General features: G+C 49.8%; 1 protein-coding gene across 3 annotated transcripts in view; it reads left to right on the top strand.

Moving 5' to 3' along the window:
* Positions 1–23,300, top strand: part of C5H10orf71 (chromosome 5 C10orf71 homolog) — a 46,684-nt gene extending 23,384 nt beyond the window's left edge. For 2 of the 3 annotated variants that reach the window (XM_048421492.3, XM_048421493.3), the window contains exons 3-5: positions 14,166–14,268; positions 14,705–14,827; positions 18,244–23,300. In XM_048421492.3, coding sequence (XP_048277449.3) covers positions 18,389–22,642 — 4,254 coding nt within the window. In that variant the 5' untranslated portion in view covers positions 14,166–14,268; positions 14,705–14,827; positions 18,244–18,388 and the 3' untranslated portion in view covers positions 22,643–23,300. The remainder of the gene's footprint in view (positions 1–14,165; positions 14,269–14,704; positions 14,828–18,243) is intronic. The other variant, XM_085687834.2, reaches the window with a different exon arrangement.
* Positions 23,301–24,306: the final 1,006 nt, after the last annotated feature.

Below are 24,306 nucleotides of genomic sequence, written 5' to 3'. Positions count from 1 at the left end.
TAGCCAATTCATAGACCTGTGATTCCATGGGTTTTCATTTGTTTGTGGTTCCTGCTTTTTTGTTTTTAAACATAGACTGTCCTTGAACTCCCAATCCTCTGTCTCTATCTCCAAAGTGCCAAATTCTGATGGTACTGGAATGTACCACCATACCCTGCCCATCTTGACTTTTGTTTAGTTAGGTAAAAAAGCTCCAAGTGCCTCTGGGCCTCTGCTTGGTTCCCAGGGGCTTGCATGACATGAGCTGGTATGAGTGGCTGGAGGGGGAAACCAAAAGATCAATGGAGGTCAGAGATCAGGACCCAACGGGGAACCTGTGGAGTACACACCAGTACCGAGACACATCACACAATGTAAGCCACAGGGTCAGTGTGGAGCATAGCTGTATGTAGTAGTAGCGCAGTATGAACATTTACGGCCTTCTGGAGTCAGGGGAAAGTGGAGCATGGTCTTGGCTTGAGGAGCAGCCTCAAGTGGCAGATGGAGCTGAGGTGAGCCAAAACACATTCTGATCTGGGCCTGTGTAAGCTGACCTTAGAGGAATCTGACAGCGAAAGAGTTTGAAGAACCCAACAAGTATCAGTGTGGCTTCCCTAAGGACTTGAGAGATAGTGTTCTCAGTCAGCTCTCCAGGGTCCAGCTCAGACAGGATGTGGACCTAGGAAGGGCTCCCAAAAATCAGTTCACAGTTCTCACACTAAGCTCCAACGGGAGTCCCAGGCTCTTGTCAGCCTCTTGCGGTCCATATTTTCTTTGAGAGGGCCCCTTCTTTAGAAACTCCCTGGCTGGGAGAGACAGATATCACCTCAGCCATTTCCCATCTTAAAGCCTTTGCCCAAAGGAAGGAGGGGGTGCTGGCACTCGGCTGATGCATCTACAAGCAGGGTTTCTGAAACAGCTCAGATCTTTCCCCAGCCTCTCCCTGTGGTTACTGTTTTCACACCTGGTGCTACTGAGCCCCACTTTTGAGGAGCAGGTGACATTGGAGTAGACCCTTGACTGGATCTGAGACAACCAAGGTGACAGGCAGCATTGTGTTTGGGGGGTCAAAACCTGGGCCTTGGCAGCTCTACCAAGATAGGCCTGACTGCCTGTCTTCTACGTGCTGTGAAGAGATTTAGTCCATGTGACCACATTGGAAAGAGCAACAAAGCTGTCTTGGGGGATGCTAACATGAAGTTTAAGTGTAAACATTATGTGCATGCCCAGCTAGCTCAGTTAGTGGAGCAAGAAACTCCTAAGTTAGACGGGCGGTTGTGGCACACACCTTTAATCCCAGAACTCAGGAGACAGAAGCAGGCGGATTTCTGTAAGTTCGAGACCAGCCTGGTCTACAAGAACTAGTTCCAGGACAGGCTCCAAAGCTACAGAGAATCCCTGTCTTGAAAAAAAAACCAAATAAAAAGAAAGAAAGAAAGAAAGCCCTAAGTTTAAAGATAAGAATTAAAATCATTGGCCAGTTATAGGCAGTCTATGTGGTCATAAATCTCCATGAGAGACCAGATCCTCCTTTAGCTGGCACCAGGCTTTAGTCCTTCCCTTCGACTCCCATGAGCTTTCTGGGGAAATTTCAACTCCCTAGAGACCTTTGTTTCACTCTCCTGATTGCCAAAGAAAGAGCAGAGGCACAGAGGCGTCTTTCTCTGTAGAACAGCTTCGCTCCTCCTAGTGTTATTACAGCACCGACAGCTAACGCCTGTTCCCAGTCTGGTCTTATCTGACTCTCACAGGACCGAGGGCCCAAGTACTCCAGAATTCAAAGACACAGGGCTACACCCTGTCCTCAGCTCCCACCGAACAGCCTTCATGCAGTGGCTAGCTACATGTTTCCAACAGATAAGGCCTTAGCATGTCTGGATTTATGGTTGAGGTCACCCAGCATGATGAGTCCTTCATAGATGCAAACACTGAGACTTAGAGAGGTTAAATAACTTGGCCAAGACTGTACAGCTACTGAAGCAATGACGCAATCAGACCAGAGAAAGCTGATGGAGGAGGTCCCCAAGACCAGGGAAGCCTCGGGAGCCCTGGTTGGCCCCAGGTCAGTGGCGGAGTTCTCAATCATTCTGTCTTGGTGTATTTAGGGGAAAAGCACAGCCATTCCAGTGACTCTAATGACTAAGAGTGAGCCTAGATTAACCAAGTTACCTGATAGTGATGACCGTGCCATCTCTGCTTCACAGACCCAAGAACTTCTTCATTTTCACATGAGGCAGGCATGTTCCATGCATCATGTATGAAGAAACTAAGGCACAGAAAAGGGGTTGTTTGTTTGTTTGTTTGTTTTGTCATCTGTTGAGGGCCACGCTCAGCTAGTTCAGCCAGGATCCAAGTCCAAGGGCATCTGGATTTCATTCCCATGTTCTTCCTATTGGGTTATTCTGGCCCTGTGTGGGGATTAGAAGCGTAGGGAGTGACACTGAATGAGCACCTACTGTGTGCTTTATGGGTGTGAGCTCCTCTGACACACTTGGTATTCCGTTGGCGAATGCGATTTCTACCACTGAATAGGGAATTTCTTCCTGACACTGTGCTCCAAGACCCCATGAACCCTGTCGTAGTTTACTCAGATTAGCCTCTGAAAAATACACAAATGGCTTATAAACAACACAGTCCTGGCAGCTGCAGAGTCTGAGTTGACGGCATCAGGCCTGCCCAAGAACCAAGTCCTCACGTATAGTTTACCCCAGGTCTCCCCGTGGTCCTGCAGTTCCCGCCAGGTCTCCCCGTGATTTTGTAGTTCCTGCCAGGTCTCCCCGAGGTCCTGCAGTTTCCCCCTTGTTCTCTCCCCAACCTCCCAGGGAGCTGACAATTACTGCGGTTGATCGGGCAAGTGCTCAGGGGGTGAGGAAGAGCAGCCAGGTAACTCGTCAAGCTCTCACAGGGCTGAGAGGTGGAAGCAAAAAGAGCTTTGAGTCTGACTCTTGACCTCTACTTCCTGTTCCTGACCTTAAGGTAGCCCTTCAACCTCTCTGAGCCTCAGTTTCTGCATCTGAAAAATTTTGACACCAAACCTACCTAACCTTCTAATTAGAACTCCGAACAAGGTCATATATTCGAAGTGTGTGGTGAGGATCAGGAGTCAAATCAAATTCAAGGACAAATGGCCCTAGAGTGTTGGTGTTCAGTGAGCATCCTGGGGTATGGGTAGTCGGTGATGGCTGCTCTCCCTCCTGTGCGTCTCTGCTGCATCACCCAGCCCGAAAGTACCATTTCCTGGGTGAAGCAATTGTCCTCCAAGAGGGTATGAAAGACTCTCTGGCTCCCCCTTTGCTTCCCTGAAGAGGTACTGCCTGAGCCAACTTCTCTATCTGACCTGGAACACTTTAGATTCTTTCAGGGGTTCCACCTCACCTTGTCTGGCTGTCTTCTGGGAGCTGGAGAGAGGATGATTGCTGGGTAGTGACCTATTCCCAATATAGCCACATGCCTCTCCTAAGGGACCATCGCTGTTTGCATCAACTGTGCTAGGAAAAGGCATCTGGGTGAACAAGGTTCTGTGATGTGGGACCCCCTCTGTACAACCTCTGTAGAGTCAGAAGTGGGTCCCATGAGTGCCATAGTGCTGGGGTTGCCAGCAAGCCAGTACCAAATAAGGATCGGAGAAGTAGCAGTTTGTGTAAAATATGTTGTATTCTGAAATGGTAATCCAGAGAGTTGGTGTCGCTGTCTTTTTAGTATACTACAGGGTTTCAGGGTCTTTGCATCTCATGCTTAAGAGTCTGGTGAGTGGGTGCAGGGAGCAGAAGGACATCCTGTAGCCAGAGGTCCAAGATCAGCTCTTAGGAAACTCAAGTGCGAAACCAGAGCGCGGAGCACGAGGGGCAGCACGGCACTGAGTCATGGTGCTTGGGCCAAGTGGGCATCCCAGAAGCTGCTGGAGATGTTCACATGCAATGTGCATGTGTCAGGAGCCTTCCCCTCAACCGCACCAGGTCTAAACCCCACACGGCCAGATGCTAAACCTCTCTAGACTCCACATTCCCTATCCATAAATAAGAGGAAGTCCTGTCACATGCTCTTGTTGTACTAAATAACAATAAATATTGATGATATTGGGCCGTACAGTGTTATTCTTATGCCAGGTGCACAGCCAGTGGGAATGTCCCCCATCCATCCATTCATTCCGTTGACAAGTAAGAGCCTTGTCTCTATGCTAGCACATGCACTGTGGGGACAGTGAGCACGCAAACCTGCCCGTAGACTACCAACCGGGGAAGCCTGCTCCTTCCCAGTGAAACGTGTCTGACCTTGCCAGTTACAGGGCTGGGAACTCAGGGTTCCAGTTCCCACTCAGATGAAAATCACTGTAAAGAGAGTTGGTGTGAACTGTTTTACAGTGACAGTTAGGAGCTATGTCCAGAATGACACTGTCATCGAGCCAGGCGGCTAGTCCTTCCTGTGGCCGAGAACCGCCTCTGCCGCTGCTTTCCAGTGTCAGTTCCTGAATTCTGTGAGTCCGGGGCAGGATGCCCGTGGAGAAGGTGGAAGGGGAGCATCGACGAATGTGGAAAGGGCCAGATACCACTCCCAGGGGACTGCAGTGTCTGCGGTGGCCAGGTCAAGCAGCCCCGCTAGGAGTGCCTCCACAGTGTACTCAGCATTAAGCCCACACCTCAGAGAGGAAGCTCCTGGTTCTAAGATAGTGATTCCCAACCTTCCTAATGCTGCAATACAGCTCCTCATGGTGTGGTGACCCCAACCATAAAATTATTTCGTTGCTGCTTCATAACTGTAATTTTGCTGCTTTTGTGAATCGTCATGTAAATATCTGTGTTTCCTGATGGTCTTAGGCGACCCCTGTAAATGGGTTATTTGACCCCAGAGGGGCTGAGACCCATGGGTTGAGAACCGCCGCTCTGAGGCTTGTCATTTCTTAGTCACAGTTACATTGATATGCAGAGTTATATAACACCAGGCTTGCATAACACGGAATCTTGATGCGAGCCAAGATCCCACATAGAGGGCTGTACCAGTGGACCTTGTATGTCTTAGAAGCTGTGTGGCCCTCCTCTGATGGCTTCCCTGGCGTCGGGCCTGGCCCTGAAGTTTGGGTGAGTGGCAAGGTGATCAGGTCTTTGGAAAATACTGGTTGATCAGCCCTCTCACCAGTTCCGACAAAAGCACAAGGAAGGGGGTCACAGAAAGTCCAGAGTGCTTCTGCTCCCACCTCTGGTACTAGTACCACTGCTCCTGTAAAGAGAGACCTCAGAATCTGAAGGGAATGGAGGCCCCTAAGGCTTGGCATCTGCATCTGCCAACACAGTGGCAAGGCCAGCGCAGGAGAAATACAGAAACTCTGCTCTGGCCAAGTCTACCAGGCACCCAGAGGAGTGTCATCTAGAGCTGCCCTGCCTGAGGTGGGTAAGAGCAGCGTAAGAGTGCAGCAGCCAGCCAGAGGGCAAGCTTCCGCAAGTGAGACTTTCCACTCCAGCGGCAAACACAGCTGGAGCCTACTGGGACTCAGAAGGTTTCCAGAGTCCCCTGCACCTTGCAAAGCCTGCTGTGCACACCTGGTCCCAACTCTGCTTTGGGAACATCAGGCTGGCATCAGGAAATGAGCCAGTGCCTACGCCCTAGAGAGCTAGTCAATAAACACCGTTCGGCCTGCCATGGTCATCAGGGATCCGGGACGGAAGCTGGAAAGGGACAGGCGGCTGGAAACCCCTCAAGCTCAATGCTCCCTTCTTTCCCCCAACCTCTCATTTCTCTTGAGACTATATCCTCCCTTAGGTCTGTGATGCCCAGAATCAGTGTTCTCAACTCCCAGTTAGATTCCGAGAGACTCAGCCCTGGGTCTAGGCAATGATCAGAAGTTTCTGGAAAACTGGTCCATCGAGACGTTGTAGCCTGGTAACCCAGACTGAATGAACTTGTGGCAGGTTGAGCTGCATGAAGAAGATGCCTCACAGGCCTCAGGTAGCAGGAGAGACCACACACTTAAAGTCAGTACCTAGTGTCTGTTAAGTTCTGGGCAACTGTTGTCTTCATCTGAAATCCCAGCAGTGTGTTGGGTGCTTAGCTGCTGTAGGGCTGAGAGATCCCTTCGTGGGTGATGTGGTTAGAGGAAGAGTCAAGCTTCAGCTAAGCCAGTTGGGACTGTTGGGACCTGGTACAAACACTGCCTTTCAGACTGGGGAAAGCAGCGGCGTACTCCACCAGAACACTGGGTCAGCTTGAAAGCTCCTGACTTCCATTACCAATCTCCTAGCTTGGGGATTACTCAAATCAGCCCAGGCCTTGAATAGTACAGTTAGTTTGATTTCTGTGGTTGTGATTAACACCATGATTAAAAGCAACTTGGAGAGGAAAGGGGCTGTTTCACCTTACAACTCTCAAGTCACAGCCTGTCAGTGGGGAAGTCAGGGCAAAAACCCATGGCAGGAGCCTGGAGGCAGGAGCTGAAGCACAGAGGGATGTTGCCCACTGGCTTGCTCAGTCTACTTTCTTATACAACTTAAGACCACCTACCTAGGGGTGGCACTGCCCATGCTCCTGCATAAATCATTATTCAAGTCAGTTTGAATTGAAGTTTCCTCCTCCCAGATGACTCTACCGTGTATCCAGTTGAAAAAAAAAAAAAAAAAAAAAAAACCACCTAACAAACGTCAGATTCAGGGAACCAAACTGGCAAATGCAGATATACAACGACTCTTCTACTAATCAAAGGTCTGTTGTTACACACATAAGTGATAACATCAGAAAGCAAGAGAGACCAAGAGACAGAGACCAGTCTAATGACATCCAGAGTACAAAGACACCCTCCCAGCATTCTCTATCCCACAGTGAGAGGACTCTGATCTCAGATCAGCCCTTCCCAGACTTTGCCTCCTGCACCAGTTACGAAGAACATAGTAAGTACTGAACCAGGACTAATGGGACTTACACATGGAAAAAAAAAAAAAAAAACTTGAGGCTCCACTCACGGCTTTTCTCGGCAGAGCCCAAATCTCTGGTTTTTGAAAGGGATGACAAGGACACAGCCATTGTGATGTTGTGACGTTAGGCTGATGGTGGAGGAGAATCACCGTGGCTCCAGAGAGGAGGACCCCTAAGGCTAAAGACAAGGTTCTATTCCACACCAAAACCCAGGTGCCTTGAGCAGGGACAAGCAAGAACCCTGGAAGCCTCTGTCTCCCCAGTATAAGGTGGAGAGGAAATCCACCCTACTGAATCCTGTCAGTGACTCAATAAAGACAGGTGTGTACAGGGACCTAGGTCTCCCGTCCTGGGAACACCCTGCTTGCCCCTATCTTCTCCCCTTGCCTGAAGGAGCCAACCTAAAGAAAGAATTCAATTTGGCCGTTTCATTTTTCTCTGCTATAGGCTGGATGCTTGTGTACCCCAAAATTTGCATGTTGAAATTTCAATTCCCTATGGACTAGTGTTCCGAGGCAGGCCCGGGAGAGACAATTTAGTTCGGAGGATAGAGTCCTTATGAGTGCCCAGTCCTTAGGAGAGGAGTCCAGAGGGACCTTTCCAATGCCATTGCCTTCCCTGTGTGTGTATTCAAAAGCCAGGAATGAAGCCTTACCAGAGAACATGTCTTCCAGCACCTTCAACCTGAACTTCCCAGATGTAAGAGCATCAGTGTTGGTGCTTAAAGAACCCATGTGGTTCTTCTATCATAACAGCCAAGTCAACAGAGACAGTCCCCTCCAACTGTGTAGAACATAAACAAAGGCCTCTAAAGAGCAGGGATGTCAAGTGTTGCAGAGCCCAAGGGCCTCGCCAAAGGCTGAGCAGCAACTTTTGGCCCAGAGTGAGGGGCTGGGAGAGGATGGTGGGGGGTGCGTATTCATTTACGGCTGGAACGAGGCTTTGGGCCTGGGCACCGACGAGGGAAATGTCATTTCTCCGCTCTAAATGGCTTCTTGTGGTGTGTGCGAGCTGATACCTCCAAACACCACCCCAAAGCCCAGCAAGAGGCATCAGTTCCAATTTCCTAGGGCCTTCTGGGTGTGATAAAGTCAACCTGCCACCCCTCCTCTTTTCCTGCTTCCCTTACGCAGAACGGAAAACGCCATTCAATTAAGGCGATTACATCCTCCCTAAGACATTGGGCTTGAAAACCACACCACAGGCAAGTGGTCAGACTGGTGGTGGGACAAACCCCAGAGGCCTCCTGTGGTGAGCAGCAAGCCAGGGAGCAGAAGATAGCAGCACCACGTTGGCCCTGGGCCAATGGAGACGGCCCCAGCCCTAACTAGAGAGTGTCCAATACCAAGGTCCCAGAGCACTGAGCTTTCTCCAAACAAACAGAGGGACCCATGTCCCCAGCCCTATCAGAACTTCTATTCCTGTGGCTTCCGTGAGGAAAATAAAAGGCCGAGATGGCCAGGAAAGGGAAATGAACACCCCACTCCATCCCTTTTCTCCACCCACGCCTTCAGTTCTTCCCTGAGTTCTATCTCTCTCAGGAGCCCAGAGTAGCAAGGAAACCTCCCAGCATCCACTGGAGCCTGAGCCCCATGTTCTGAGTTCCATACTGTAAGAGACACGGAGGAGAGCAGTGTTAACTGGAGCTGAATCCCAGCCTGATTTCTTCCTTTTCTTTACGAGCTGACACTTAGCAGTATTCTGGACCCTCCGAGCCCTTCTTTCTGCACCTCTACAGTGCTGACAAGGTCTAGTAAGCCTCCTCAAAACAGCCCTAAGAATCAACTAAGATAATGGGGTGCCAAAGAGAGCCAAGAACCACGGGGTGATGTGCAGGAGTAGCCGTGAGGTCTCTGTCATTTTACGGCTGATGCCACATTGGCTTCCTCTGATTGTCATCCACTTTGGGTGCTGAGAGCTGGAAGACCCCTTGCCAGACTGAAGAACCAAGAGGGCAATGGGATTCGAACTTTAGTGTAATTTTAGTGTAATTATTCCCCCCCCACACACACACACACACATATATATATATATATATATATATATATATATATATTTACACTTTAGAAGGTGTTTACTGTCTGAAATTCTCATTTCACCAGTCATGCCGTACTTTTAATTTGTTCATTCTGTCAGCCTAGGCATGTCAGCCTCCTGCTATGCACCCCCTCCCCCGGCTCCCCACTGCTGTGTGTGGATCTCAGAATCACACGGCCTGGGTGCCCAGCCTAATTCTATCACTCACCAACTGGAAGACACAGACTGTCTGTGTCGCCTCTCGGAGGCTCTGCTATCTTATCTCCGAAGTGATACCAATAATGCAGGTCAGTGATAGACGCCCAAGCTGGGACCCCATCCCAGAATCACCCATCAGGACTCTGATTGATGAGACAGCTGTGCTCCTCATTGCCAGGGTGGGGGAGAGGGGGCGTGAAAGAGTGGCTAGCTATATGTAGAGCTCCTGGAACTAAAGGTTCACACCCACAAGTCCGGGCCATCTCTTGTGTTCCCCAGCTGGATGCAGGGAGGTCAGGATCCACCATAGAGGTGGTGGCGTGGCGCTCTCAGTCCAGAGTCAGCAGCCGGCCTGATCTCTGAGGGAGATACGGAGAAGCATAACACCTCTGAGCTCTCGACCTGCCCCCACCTGTGTACCACACACTCCAACCTTGTCATCACGTCCTTGTGGCCCCAGAAATGTCCCCCACCACAGCAACTGACAGCTTTCGCACAAGGCAAGCAGGCACTGGACCCAGGGTAGAGGGCATGTACCAAACTGGACTCACTCCAAAGTTCTCAAAATGTAGCTGGAGGGCAGGTTCACACAGAAAATTTGGAATAACAAAAAAGAATAGAGCCTACAAGGATTAAGTCCAATGGGGACCAGGTAAGTGGTGTTGCCAGAAACAAAGAGAGACATTCTCTGCAGGGGAACTACCACTCAGACAAACTCATTTAGGACATGTGTCTGTAGGTCCCTCAGCCAGTGGGTGGCAGGCCAGGGCAGGCGGAGGCACTTGGGAAGGGAGTCACACTTGTCCTCCCAGAGTGTTCCAGGGGTCTGGCAGGAGGCTGCAGGCCATCTTTAGGATAAAGTGACAACGCACCTTGAGACACCGTGAAGAGCATCCCACACTTAAGGTGCGCTGCGCCTACAGAGAGGACCTTGGGGCTCAGCTCCAGAGAAGGCTGGTCCAGTGTGCGCCCTCCCATTCGGTTTGCTTGATCTATTCTTATTCAAAGAGACAACCTTGTCAAAAGAAAAAGACAAAATACACCTTTGTGTATGCTTCTCCCCCTGTAGGCTTGGTACATGACTCACCTGTCCCCACATTGACCAGGGCTGTGTCAGCAGTGTGCCATTATCTACCTGGGGAGACTCTCCCCAGTGTGCTCTGGAATTTTTCAGGGTTGGCTGTGCCATGCCGGGCCAATGTCCCGCTGTGTGTTATGATACCCACCATCATACTGGTGTCACTGGGTGATCATCGGCAGTGTGACTGTCAAATGTATTCAGAGGGAGTGGCCAGACACTGGTCATTCCAAGGACATCAAAACTACCACAGCTTATAGCACTGGGAGCAGAGAGAAATAGAGAGTTGGTAAGATCAGGGATTTCTTCTGACTCAGTCCTGACCTATGCATTGCGAATGGGTGCCTGGGACGCAGGTAGCTTGTGAATGACCTCTAAGAATAATACAGTTAACCTTCCATCTTTGATCACAAACAAACTCTGTACATTTGGGGGCTTGAAATAAAAACAAATGAAAAAACCCACTTGGATTTAAAATCCTCTAATCTGGAACTCATGGGACTTCTGTGATTCTCAGATTATGAGTCACTGAAAGAAACCCACCCAAGTCAGTTGGCAGCGTAAGCAGAGTCACAGTGGGAGTGAGAAACCTGCTTGGTTGCTTACCAGGTCGCATGCACTGTTGATGCGAGAAAGACAGTTGGAGAAGAAAGTCAGAGGCAGGAGTGGTGATGCGCACAGACTAACAGGACAGACATGGGTGCAATAACAAATCACGAGACCCGACAGTTGCCTTTGGGAGACTGCTAACATACATAGAACCTAGTGAAGAAGGGCGTAACTCAGGCATGACAAGGCCTGGAGAAGCTGCCTTGTTAGAGGGACACGTGATCCTGGGCTCTGAGGCATGTGTATAAGTTAACCATGTAGCAGGGACCAGAAGAGAGAAAATAATTCAAGGTACAGGAAGAGCATCAGAGTAGAGCACCAGACAGCGTGTTGAAGAAGCAGAGGAATGATGGTGGGATAGGGGCAGATAGTCCAACGTGAGAATTCTCGGAAACGTGAAAGCCACTGAGGGTTTGATTCCTAGAAGCTAGGTGGAGTATAGGAATATCTATTGTCCCCTGCAGTCACCCACAAGAGCCATGACAGCACCTGGGTCCAGGTACTAACATGGAGATAGAGAGAGGCAAATGGGGGAAGGAGATCTTTAAAAGGAATCTCGGGGGTTGAGGAGCTCGTACAGTGGCTGAGGAGGATCTGAGTTCATGTTCCCAGAAGCCATGTAAAATGAGGTGTGGTTCCAGTGTTCCTACATTACTGCAGGGGAAGCAGAGATGTGATCATCCACAGGAGTCCCTGGGCTGGCCAGTCTGGTGCACACAGCTCAGGCAGCAAACAAGAGACCCTTCGAACAAAGTAGGAAGTGGACTGACTCCTGATGTTGTCCTCTGATCGCCACATGAGCTCTGTGGCAGGCACACACCTATACTCACACACTTAAATCTACATACACACACCACAGACATACACACAACACATGGACACACACACACACAACACATCAACATATACACATGCACATATATATATATATAATTTTATATATATATATATATCATACGCACACAACATGCATGCACACACACACCACAGACACACACATAACACACGGATGGACACACACAACATACCAACGTAGACACACGCACATATATATATAAAACACACAAACACGCACAACATGCAGACACATGCACACACATACCACAGACATACACAGAACACACAGATACACACACACAACACACCAACATATACACACGCACATATATATATAACACATAAACACACACAACATGCAGACACATGTACACACACCACAGACATTACATATAACACAGACACACCACACAAACATACACACATGCACACATGCAACACACAGACACACACATAACATGCAGACACACACGCACACACACCACAGACATATACTTAGCACACATACACACACAACACACATACACATATGCACATATATACCACACAGACACACACACCATAGCCATACTTATAACACACAGACATACACATACACACAACACACAAACATACACACACGTACGCCTACAATACACAGGCACACACATAACACACAGACACACATGCACACACACACACACACACACACACACACAAATAAATCTCGGAGTTAAGAAATTGAGAAGATGAAGGACTCAGGAAGAAGGAGAAAAGGAAGTTGCCTGTATTCCGTATTTCTGAGGTTAGTGGGATCCCCAGAGACACCAGTGGCCACAGTCATCAACTGGGTGCTTTATGAAGTGTGAGGTTAGAGGGAGGGAGACACAAGTATGGAGCTGGCTGTCTGGTGGCTGGAAGCTTTGGCTGGGGTCACTTAGCTAGACCTAGACACAGCCTTGGTATGATGATGCTTAGGTGTGAGCGAAGTCACAGTTCCCAAACGTAGAGAGTCACACCAGTGTCCCACCAAGCTGAGTTCAGCCGCCTGAACAAATCCTTGCTCCTTAATAAGCTGATCAAAAGAACAACGGTGAAAAAGCAGAAAAGGGAATTCTATTCAACGTGACACACGTGGAAGAGTGACAAAGAAATCCAGAAACTTCCCCAAGTCCATTAGGGAGGTCCTGACATGGACGTAGGATTTCAACAGAAAGCAAGAGATATGCATGGTCGAACAGTGTGGCCAGGTGTGACTCCTGCCTTCCCCGACTCTAGCTCCAAGTCTCTCCTGCGAGGCCATTAGGTAATTCATAAACTCTTTCTCCAGGAGACGGCCCCTCCTCTCACTAACCCCAGGCTTTCAGCCATCTCCCCTTCCTTTAATGCCAACCCCTGCCGTGTTTCAGGAGAGCCGCTGGAGGTGGGGTGCATTTTATTTGATGGTGCAAACTAGTTGATCGAAACCTTTAAGATGGCCCTAAGGCCTGAAGTCAGGGCCTTTTGTTACCAAATTTTCTCTCATTTTGCTCCCCCGACTGTGTGTGCCGTGGTTTGCTTGGGTGGGGTATGAATCATGATAAAGAATCTCCGTCAGAAGCATTGGCACATCAGGGCGGACATGGTCAGCATGCAGACACATAAGACCCTCATCCCAGGTTCAAGGAACTTTGAAGTTTATAAGAGAAAGAATCAATCATCAATTTGTAGAACATATGGGTCCTGATATCTGATCTGTCACAGCGCAGTGTGCTCTGGGAAAAGCAATGGCAGCATGCTGTGGGAACAGGAAGGAGACCCATCAAAGCCAGCTAGGGAGTCGGGATGGGCCTCGCCGTATGGCAGTTGACACAAAGCTCCTTCCTGATTCTCCAAAGAAATATGCTCCCCAAATTTGAGTTATTATGATTATTAATATTATTAATAAACTAGCTTAGGCTAGATTAATATCCAGGAGCTACAATCTGGAGAGGGTCTGGAGGAAGCCCCATGGGCCTGCCTTTAAGATTTGCATAGTGGCTTTATTTTAATTAGTTTACCTTCATCCTGAGCGCTCTGGAAACCCTCCTGGGCAGCTTTGGGGTTCTTTTAGCTGTCAAAATAGATACTCACACCTCCTGCCAACAATGAATCGAACGCCACAGCTGTCTGACGAGTGGACTTGAAGTGGCGGTTCTGTGTCCCTTTACCGCAAAAACTAAGACACTGATTTAGTTAGGAAAGGAGTCCTTGCTCAGGTTTCACTAGGAAAGAAAAAGTCCATCACTGGTTCACTTCCTGTTAGGAATCCCTCACACTGGCTGTCAGGGGTACCTGGAGATTCCACGGACCACCAACAAATTCGTGAATGTTAGGAAGAATATAAATTTCGTGTCGGTTTTTACTGAAAGTGTCTATCTTTGAATTTCAATGCACAGAAATATGAATTTTAAGAAGGAGCTCGTCAGTCAACTGTCTTCCAAACAGCACTATTGCCCTTGGAAGACAGTTTTTCTATTGAAGACTCCACAATTGGTGTCATGAAAACCTATCTTCTTCTTCATTCTAGATGGGCAGTGATGATGCCAGATCGCAGAATGAAAAATTGTTTGAAAAACACAGGTCCTAAAAGCCAGCAGGGCAGGCACCTGCAGCCTCCACTGCCATACCAGGTAGGTGGGTGAGTCGGCTTCCCATTGCTGTAGCAAGCACCTGAGATGACATACAAAGGGGCAAGTCTGGTTTGGCTCACTTGAGTGTACAAACACAGTGGGCTCCATGGGTTTAGCCCTGTAGAGAGGAGTGGATCATGAAGAAATAAGCCGTGAAGGTGAATGATCACCTCATGGCAGCCTGTAAGAAGTATGGAAGAGGACAGAGCCCCGCCTCTTAGATTTTCTAACCTCTCCCAGTAGTTCCGGGCTCCTCAAGGACTAAGCTTTTCATATGAGGGTTTCGGGGGGACATCCTGATCCAAATCAGAGCCCAGTGGAAGCAACCTGAAAGCCAGTGTCAGGAAATACTTTCTGTAGTTGATGAATGAACCAACAGTACCACTGGGGAGGGTCGGACTGAAGCTACTGGTGTGACTATTCCATTTGACTCCAGGTATCATATAGAATTGAAGAAATTATCTGCATAAAGCTGGTGGGCAGAAGTCATGTGGCTATTTTCTGACCACCAGTGAGCCTCTCCCCTGTCTGTTTGGAACCACGCTGAGCCCAAGATCAGGTAGGGTTACCTGCATGCAACAGCAACAGAATCTGAACACAAACACAGAAATGGTTCAGTGTGGACAGGGAACTCATGCCAGCTGTGGTGGTGCGTGCCTGTCATCCCAGTACTCGGTGGATAGAGGCAGCAGGTTCAAAGTCATCCTGGGCTATATGAGAACCCGTCTCAAAAACAGAATAAGGTGCTCGATGTGGAGGCTGAACTTCACAGAGAGCACCTTGAGCATTTTCCTGCAGAGAATTCCTTGCGCAGCTGCAGGACAAACTGCAATACATGCTTGTCCCTCTAGGAGCTCAGCCTGACTGTAACATCAACCTCAAGGGCATTGTGTTAAATAAAATAATCCAGAAACAAAAGAACAAAGCACTGTGTGATTACAAAGTAGAACTGAGGACTGGGTGGGAGGCAGAGCAAGGACCTAGGATGATTAAACCCTGCCTTTGAACTTCAAGCACCACAAAAAGTAAAGCACTCTTGGCCAAATATAAAGGTGTATTCCTGCAATCCCAGCATGACTGGTGGGAGAATCCCCAGCGGTAAACTTACACAACAGTCTCATCTCAAACAAACGAATCAGAAAAACAAGGTAAAATAGCGGACGTGGGACCTAGGAGAGATGCGAGCCGAGCTGGTGTTTAATGGACAGAGTCACTGTGAAGCTCAACCCATGCTAGAGAAGAGGGTGAGAGGGTTGCACAACAGGAGTGTGCTAGAAACGGGTAAGACGGCAAACTTTATTTTTGTTTGTTTGTTCGTTTTCTGAGACAGGGTTTCTCTGTGTAGTCTTGGCTCTCCTAGAACTAGCTCTGTAGACCAGGCTGAGCTTGAACTCACAGAGAAGTGCCTGCCTCTGCCTCCCGAGTGTGGCATTAAAGGCATTCACCACCACCACCCAACTAAAATGGCCAACTTTATATTGTGTGTATCCTATCACAGTTTTTAGAAAAGAGAATGTGATCAGTGGTGTTACTGAGGAACAGGCAGATGCGGGAGAGCCAGGGGATGTGGAATCATTCAGAAAGAACAGGAGGCAGTGTCCTGACAGTGGTGGGAAGAGATGCTTTGGGAGCCCAGGGAGTAGCCAGAGGTCCAGAGGGCAGTGGTGCCTTCAGGACTCCTGCAGGAATGAGGCAAGAGGGAGGAGTATCTTCTGGGCAGGATTCTGAGATGCATGGCAACTGGGGACCAGACTGCCTGCACTCTTCTAAGCGCCAGGTGCACACCGTAGAACAAGTGGACGAGAAACAAGGAACTAAAGAGACTAAAAAGAAATATGCCAGTGGAAGGTCAGAGAAGGACACGGCAAACATGCATGGCCCCCCCTGAACTTCTGGTGTCTGATTCATCGGGCTCTCCAGAACAGAAGCAGTAAAATTCCAAATGATAGAAATACAGCCTAAGGGCTCCCCCCAGCACACTTGGTAGCGCAGCGTTGTTAACAACAGGCACCATACCCCACAGGACAGCTCTAGGTCTTAGGCGCCTTTTTAAAAAAACGCAAAACTTTGGGGCTGACAAGATGGTTCAGTAGTAGGTAAAGGTACTTGCCACCAAGCCTGACTGGCAACCCGAGTTTGATCCCATGTACCCATGTGACACAAGGAGAGAGCAGACTTCTGCAAGTGTGTCCTCTAGTCTACACACATTCATGGTGGCACCTACATGCTTACACATACATACATACATACATACATACATACATACATACATAGAAATGATTTAAAATCAAAACTTTATTTGGCATCACCCTTCTGATTACCCTTCTTGAGGCCAGCTCCTGGTGCCCACCATTCTATCCTCTGTTTCAAGGATTCCCCACAGAAATGGTGTCACATCCACCCAAACTTCTGTGACTGATTTATTACACTTAGCACGATGTCCTCTAGAGTCATCCATGTTGTCCCTAACAACAGACTTTCCTTTGTTTTTAAGCATACACAACATTTCCCTTCCATTCGTCTGTCCATGCAGGTCTAGGCTGCTTCCGTGTTTAGGCTGTTGACAGCAGGATTGCCAGGAACATGAGAGAGCACTGTCTATGTGGGCCCTGGTGTACTGCATGTGCACTGCACTGGTTACCTGCACATGGCTGAACTGAAGAATTTTTATCATAGTTAGTGATCATAATGGCCATAACGCTGTAATGACCAACTGACATCTTAATGTACACATTTATGTGGATGAGTGTTCTGCCTGCGTGTAGGTATGTGCATCATGTCAATGCTTGGTGCCTGCAGAGGTCAGAAGGGGGCATCAGATCCCTAAAACTGGAGTTACAGGCAGTTGTCTGCCCTGTCAATATAACCTGTACTCTTAACCACTGAGCCCTCTCTCCAGCCCCTAATTTACATTTTCAACACCAGTGTGCATGGGCCTTCTTTCCTCCATCACATTTTTTTACATTTCATCTATTGTATGCACTGTGTGCATAGGTATGCTCAGGCGATGGTTTGAGGATGGAGGTCAGAGGGTATCAAGTGAGAGTTGGTTCTATCCTTTCGCCATGTGGGACCTGGAGACCAAGCTCAGGTCCTCGGCCTCGTCAATGTGTACCTTCGTCTGCTGAGCGACCTCCCCATGTGCCCCCTTTTGTTTCTGTTGATGACTCTGTACTAGTTAACCTAACAAACACGGTTTCTCTCTATGGTTCTAATTTGTCGTTCTCAGACAGTTAGTAATATTGAGCAACCGTTCCTACACCTGGTCACTGTGAATGTCTTTTTTGGAGAAACACCTTTGTAATTACTTTCCTTTTATTTATTTATTCTATATTTTTATAAGACAGAGTCTCTCTACACAGCCCAGGCTGTCCTGGCACTCACTATGTAGACCAGGTTGGCCTTGAACTCACAGAGCTCCGCCTGCCTCTGCCTCCTGAGTCCTGGGATTAGAGGTGTGCGCCACCATGCCTGGTTTTCTTTCCCAATTTTTAAATTGAGTTCTTTGGTTTTATTTTTTAGGGTTTGATGCTTTGAGGTTTTTTGGGGTTTGTTATTTAGTTATAGACATTTCTTACGTATTTGAGATGTTAATCCTCGGAGATATGCAGTTGCCTTTTTATTTTGTTGACAGAAGCCTTTTAGTTTAATGCCGTCAGCTCAGCCAATTTAGCATCTGTTGTCTGTCACCTCAACCATCTTTCTCTCCAGACCTTGAAGAGATTGGGTAGCATTCACTGGCATCACACACGGCAATCTGCTTTGCCCAGAGTCTACTAGTTTTAAAGCTACTTACATCGAAGAAATACTGTCATGGCAACCTCCAGGCTAGTCACCAGTAATAGTAGAGTTGGTTAGCCAAGTTGACACACGAAATCGACCGCAGAGACCTTTATTCACCTAAGACTGGCATGTAGTGTGTGTATAGATGGATTAAGCTGGGTAGACTAACCATACCCTGTGCTTCTTTTACAGAGAAAAAAATATCCTCACTTTGCTTCTGCACCTGGTCAACTCAAAAGCTCTACCTTGTGACGGGCAGGTTTCTCTTAACTCCTTCCAGAATCTCACCAAAAGACACCTGACAGCTGGCGGACAGTTCTACTCGAGCCAACAGACTATGCAGGGAAACAGAAAGTGCACAGATGGGTTCAGTGACACCTCCAGCATTGGCAGCGTGCTGGACGAGGCAGACAGGGAGGTGAGCAACCTCACAGACCGGGCATTCCGGAGTCTGTGCATCTCAGAGGACACTTCCTTCCACGACTCTGACCTGGCTCTGTCCCCAGATGTTACCGGCCAGGGGTTTGGGACTTTTCACCAAGAAACAGTGAGCCACAACAACAGAAAAAGTGGAATTTGGAGCCAGCTTCCTTCTCAAGGCACAGAGCATTCTGGCTGGGCAGCCACCTTCCAACAGCAACCGAAATATGTTCAAGGGGAGGAAAAGTACCCCAAAAACAGTCCCCCGACCACACCAGTCCAGAGGAGACTGGAGCTGCCCATTTCTGGCCTGAGGAGCAGCAGCAAGCCCATCTCCAAGGTCTCATCATTAATTAGGTCTTTTGACAGGACAGAGAATCAACCTTGTGACAGCCGGCCTCCTCCCAGCAAACCTCCAGCTCTCAAAAATCCCCCCAAATTTGCACGTCCCCCAGAAGGTGGTGTCAACTTCTGCTTTGATTCTGCCTTTTTGACTGTGAGGAGGGTACCTGCTGAAGTCTCCAGCACCCATCAGAGCAGCCACCAGCCTAGCAGGATCCCTGGAGAGCAAGAGTCTCCCAAGAACCCAGAAGCAGCCTGCCACAGCTCAGACAGCCTCCTCCAGACACCTGACCACGTGGCTGACTCATTTGAGCCAAAGTTCCCCTCTCCACCTCTCAAGCCAGCCAAAGCTGAGTCAGGAAGAGGCAAGGAGTGGGTTCCCAGGGGGACTTTTCTGCACAGTGAAAATAGTGCTTTTGAGTCATGGAATAGCCATCAACCAAAGCTCCCGGAGAGAAAGAATATTGCGGAAACAATCCCAGAAAGCAAAGCTCCCAAGCATTATGAGGACACGCCCTTGCTAAAGGAGCCCCACCCTCCTGAGTCCAAAGCCTCCCCTTGCCAAGCCCGGGCTAACTGCACCCAGGATGATGATGGATCAGCATCAGCGCCTCAGTCCACATCTGGAGCCCGGGGGGCCAGGGATCCAGGATCCCAGGCATTCCCTGTAGAGGGAAAGACTTCACAGATTGACCCTCAGATGAAGCGGAGCCAGCCCCCATGGAGGAAGCCAAAGACTGGCAAAGGAGGAACAGATGGCCCACATGATGCTTTGGAAGACAAGAAACAGTCCAATAGGAGAAGCCTACCACCTCTGTATTCAAAGCTCAACCCTCAGAGTCAGCTTCCAGAAAATGGTGTTCCGGACATGCCAGAGGATCCCAATGACCATTACAGCCCCCCCTTTAACATCAGTAAGCTCCTCACCCCAATTATACCCACCAAGCACGTCCTGGAATCCTCAGACACCAAACCAGCGGAGATCAACCCATCCCCTCCAGAGCAGCTAAATGGGTACCAGGAGAAGGAGCCCAGTGAGTCTCAGTCTCGGGATAGCTACAAATCCAAAGCGCCCAGCCTGCTCTTCAACCTCAAGGATGTTAGGAAGCGTGTCAAGAGTACGTACAGTCCCTTGCCTCTCTTAAAAAGCTTTGATGAGAAAGCAAGAGGTAAGACTGATAGTGAACAAGAGCCTTTGAGCAATGGGGTCATCCTTCCCAATGGGCAGGAAGAAAACCCTCCCGCAGAGCTTTTGAAGGAGATGCCAGCTAGCATTTTGCACAGCAGTACCCAGAAGGATCCTGCTATTAACTCCTCTGAGTCTTTTGCCGACAGTCACCTGACCGTTGGCTCACCTTCAACTGGCTCCAGAACCCATTTCTGTGCCAATGGGGAGGTGACAGAGGGGAACAGTAGTGAGAAAGGAGATGCTGATGGGACATCAGAGCAGGGTGCCTCTGAACACAGCTGGCATCCAGACTCCAGAGGACGCCTTCCCCGGAAACATCTCTCCTTGAATCTCTACAGCAGTGAGTCTGAAGCAGGACAGGCTACAGAGAAAATGAAGTCCCACCAGCTGGAGAATGGGCTCTCGAGGTCCATCTCCCAAGAGACAGAGCCCGAGCAAGAGACGGGGCTCCGGAACCTACCCTCGAACCGGAAGTACTCGCCAGGGCCCCTTTCCCCTGAGGAGGAGGATGTTTTTTACAGCGACTGCCAATCTGATTTTACTCCGGGCCTCCAAACCAAGGTTAAATTCAGCACCAGCTCTTCGGATCAATCCTTTGCTTCTTTTGATGATCAGCAGAAGATGTGCTTTACGGAAGGCCCCTGGGACGACAGAAAGAATCATGGGAGTGCAGGTGACAATGAAAAGGACGAGAAGGAGACCGTGATGGAGAAAAATGAGCCACAGCAACGTGCCTTAAGTAATGGACAGAGAGGTGCGGAAGAGCACAGACAGGAAGAAATACAGAGAAAAGCGCAAGGTTGGTCGGGAGGGACACCCCGGAAGGAATCAGTGGAGGAAGTCAGTTTCAGAGGTTCTTGGGCGGGGCCTGATAAGGAGACGGCTCTTCTACACGCCAAGGACTCAACTCCCTTGTCAGTTTCTACCAACAAGCACAGACTGTTCCCAATTAAAGACAACACACTCAGGGCCACCCCGGTGATAAAACCTATCATCCTGCCTCTCCTGAGGACAGTATCCTCAGAGGACTCACTTAGTGGTGGACACAAAGAGAATGAGTTACCAAGGCAACGGTGGGGCGAGGATGCCGGTAGCCTCTGTGCCTCAGAAAATCAGGAAATGGGTAACACTCCACAATCCAGTAACACGCAGGGCCCACCATGTGCGGTGTGTGAGAACGTGGAAGAGGACCCAGCACACTCTGCAGCCCAGGCTGAAGCTTCTCAGCAAGCCCGGAAGGGAAGTTTTTCTTTTCTACCACTGGTGGAAGAGGAAAGCAAGATGAAGCCACCCCCAGATACAACAGGAGAAGCGCCAGCGAGTGGTAAGGGCAGACCTGCAGACTCAGGGAAGCTGGCTGCCCCACAGCACATCCCCACCATTGCTTTACCCACAGATAGCTTAGAAGACCCGCCCCTGTCCCTGCCACTCCACACCTGCTGGGAAGAACAAGGTTTCCAAAGCCACTTTCTGTCTGCACCCAGAGCAGGACCTTCAGGAAGGAGGCTGGTCCCCAGTGAGGTAGAGACTTCCCCCAACCCCAGCTCTCTAGGTGAGAGCAGCACGTGTTCTCCTGTGGCCAGCAGTGTTTGGGAAGAAGCTTCCCAGGCTGCTGGGGAACAATGGCTGCGCCAAGAGTCTCAGGGCCCCAGCCCCTGGACCACCCCGGGCCGGACTAGGCTTACCCGGAGGGAGGACATGACACACGTCCTCACATGGGACGCTGAAAGCTCTGATCCCCAACTCGAGCGGTTGGCAGATCTCAGGACCCTCTCTCCAAGAGGCGCCTTGATGGCAGACGCTGCTGAGAAACCCGAGCCCCCTGCTCTGATGGAGAGGACAGCGGGCAAGCCTCCTGCAGTCCCGCCCAAGACGGAGAAGGCCCTAAGGCGGGCAAAGAAGCTGGCAAGCAAGAGGAGGAAGAGCGATCAAGCGCCGGAGAAACACACCGAGACCTGGGAAGGCAAGTCCTTCACAGAGGATGTGCAGGGGACAGAGAGGAGGCCATTGTCTCCGGGAAAGGGTCCTCAGTCCAGGTTCCCTGCAGTCCGCTCCCTGCCCCCACCCACGCACCGCCATTCGGTGTCCTGCGGCTGGGAGCCCGCGGGGAGGCAGTCTTGGGGGTCCCAGCCCCTCATGCCCCTGCCCCCTTACCCCGCCACCCAGAAGGTGCTCCAGGATCCTCAGTCGGGACAATACTTTGTCTTCGATGTGCCTCTCCAAGTGAAAATCAAGACTTTCTATGACCCCGAGACTGGCAAGTATGTCAAGGTCTCCGTCCCATCCTCGGAGGAGGCCTCCTCAGAGCCACCTCTGCAGGATGCTCTGGCTGCTCCCTACCTACTGTACCCAGGCTTCCGACCAGTGCCTGTAACCTCCTTGATGCCTCTGCGCTGCTCCTCTCAGCTAGCAGCTCCCACCTTTCTCAGACAGGGCTCTGGCCACAGGCCCCAGAGCTCTCAGGGTGCTGGGCTACAGCCTCCTCCCACTGAACATCTGGGTGAGTTCACCCAACATGCCTCTGCTGAGAGGCCCCGTGGTCCTCCCCATGGTCCAGAGGAAGAGGGTGCAGAAGCTCCAAATCTTAACATCATCTCCACCGATGACCTAGAGGACTTTGCCACAGAGGGTGTTTCTTGAGAATTTCAGCAGATTGACTCCCAACTCCCCCCAAACCAGAAAAGCTCACAGTCACAGGGCCTCTCCAACAAAGCTTCTATTTACCTATCTACCTACCTACCTACCTACCTATCTCTGTCTACACACACACACACACACACACACACACACACACACACACAACTTCAATTCATACTTAGCCATTTGAGATCCCTATAGTCAAAAAAGCAGTGGCGATCCCTGTGGGCTCCCTACGGCTGGGATTCATTCCCCTCTCCCCCAGCCATCCCTCTGCCCTTCTCTGATCCCGCAGTGGGGTGGATATGGCATGGGACATCAGCCATCCTGAGACTTACTGGGTTCAGGGCACCTCCACATTCTCCTTCTCAGGGGTGGGCTCCCTCAGCAAGGTTCCCAGAAATGCTGAGCCCCACAGTGGGTGGGAAGCACTCCCCCAGGTGGACCCCACCACACCCAACCTGGGGTCATCGTAGCACAGAGCAGCAGCCTTAGGTCCCCTCTGGTGGCACTAGCTAAGGACAGACTCACCGCGATCTTGCAGAAGTAATCACTTGCACAGGGGTTTTCCTCATGGCGGGAACTTTGTCTCTGAAGGATCTTCTGATAAAGCAAAGGATACTATTGAAAATGAGAAACAGGTTTGCTGGTGTGATCCTGCCCCTGGGCTTCTTGTCTTTCTTCTGTGCGGGTTCTCAGCTAGGAGGCAAAGGGTCATAAATCCTGCAGCATCCCCACCCCAAAGCTGCCAAGAACTTCCTCCTGTGACAGAGACTCTGTACCTTCTCAGGGGAGGTTTGTTGCTTCTGTTCAAAGGGGTGCTGTTGCCACATGGGGAAGGGGCAGTGTGATCACACCTCACCATGTCTGAAGACAGGGTTTGGGCGATATCCTGAGTCAGAATTTGATTTCAGGATTTTGTATCTAATTATTTTCCTAGCAAGTGAAACCACACCTGGATCTCACAATGACAAAACCCCACATACCTCTACCCCACCCATGCCATTTGATTTGACTACACTAGTCAGCCAGATGACGACTGGTCAGGTGTTCAAGTCACTCGTCCCAACAAACATGGCTCCTCCAAGTCACTGACAGGAGACAAGACAGAGATTCTGTTTGGGTGATGCTACCAAATCACCTCCAGGGTCCTCTCTACTACCTCTTCATCTGACTAGAATATGAAAAAAAATCTCTTCTTGAAGGTTTCAAGGCCCCTAGAAAAGAAGTACCTAACCAAAATTATATTCCAAGGCTCAATGTTACCATAGTTAGAGAAACTTTGTCCCCCACAAGGAAAACTACCTGGAAAGCAGTCTTGAGGCAATATTGGCAGGACTATAAACAGAAGCCCAAAGCTCATCGGGAGGATCTTTGGAGGTCAAGGTCACCTCTCCTAGGTTGTAGTAGAGGAACAGGGCTCAGGCAAATGGTGGCATCTACTCACACTGGGAAGCAGGGATGTCATGGCTCCGGGCCCCCCCAAACGAATCCTCGTTCACAGTAAAGCATCAGTGGTCCTATTTCAGAGGATAGCTCAGAGAGCAAAGGTAAGTTCCCACCCAGGGAGACCAACTCACTGATGTGATCTCCTTCAGTTCCTCCCTGTCGAGAATGACAAAGCTCACTTACACTTCTCCACATTCTGGCGATTGTTGGTGCTATTT

The sequence above is a fragment of the Myodes glareolus genome, chromosome 5 (assembly GCF_982192425.1).
Source record: "Myodes glareolus chromosome 5, mMyoGla1.1, whole genome shotgun sequence".
NCBI classification, from domain to species: Eukaryota; Metazoa; Chordata; class Mammalia; order Rodentia; family Cricetidae; genus Myodes; species Myodes glareolus.
The sequence above is the reverse complement of the archived record's forward strand: the minus strand, read 5'-3'. Positions and strand labels throughout refer to the sequence as shown.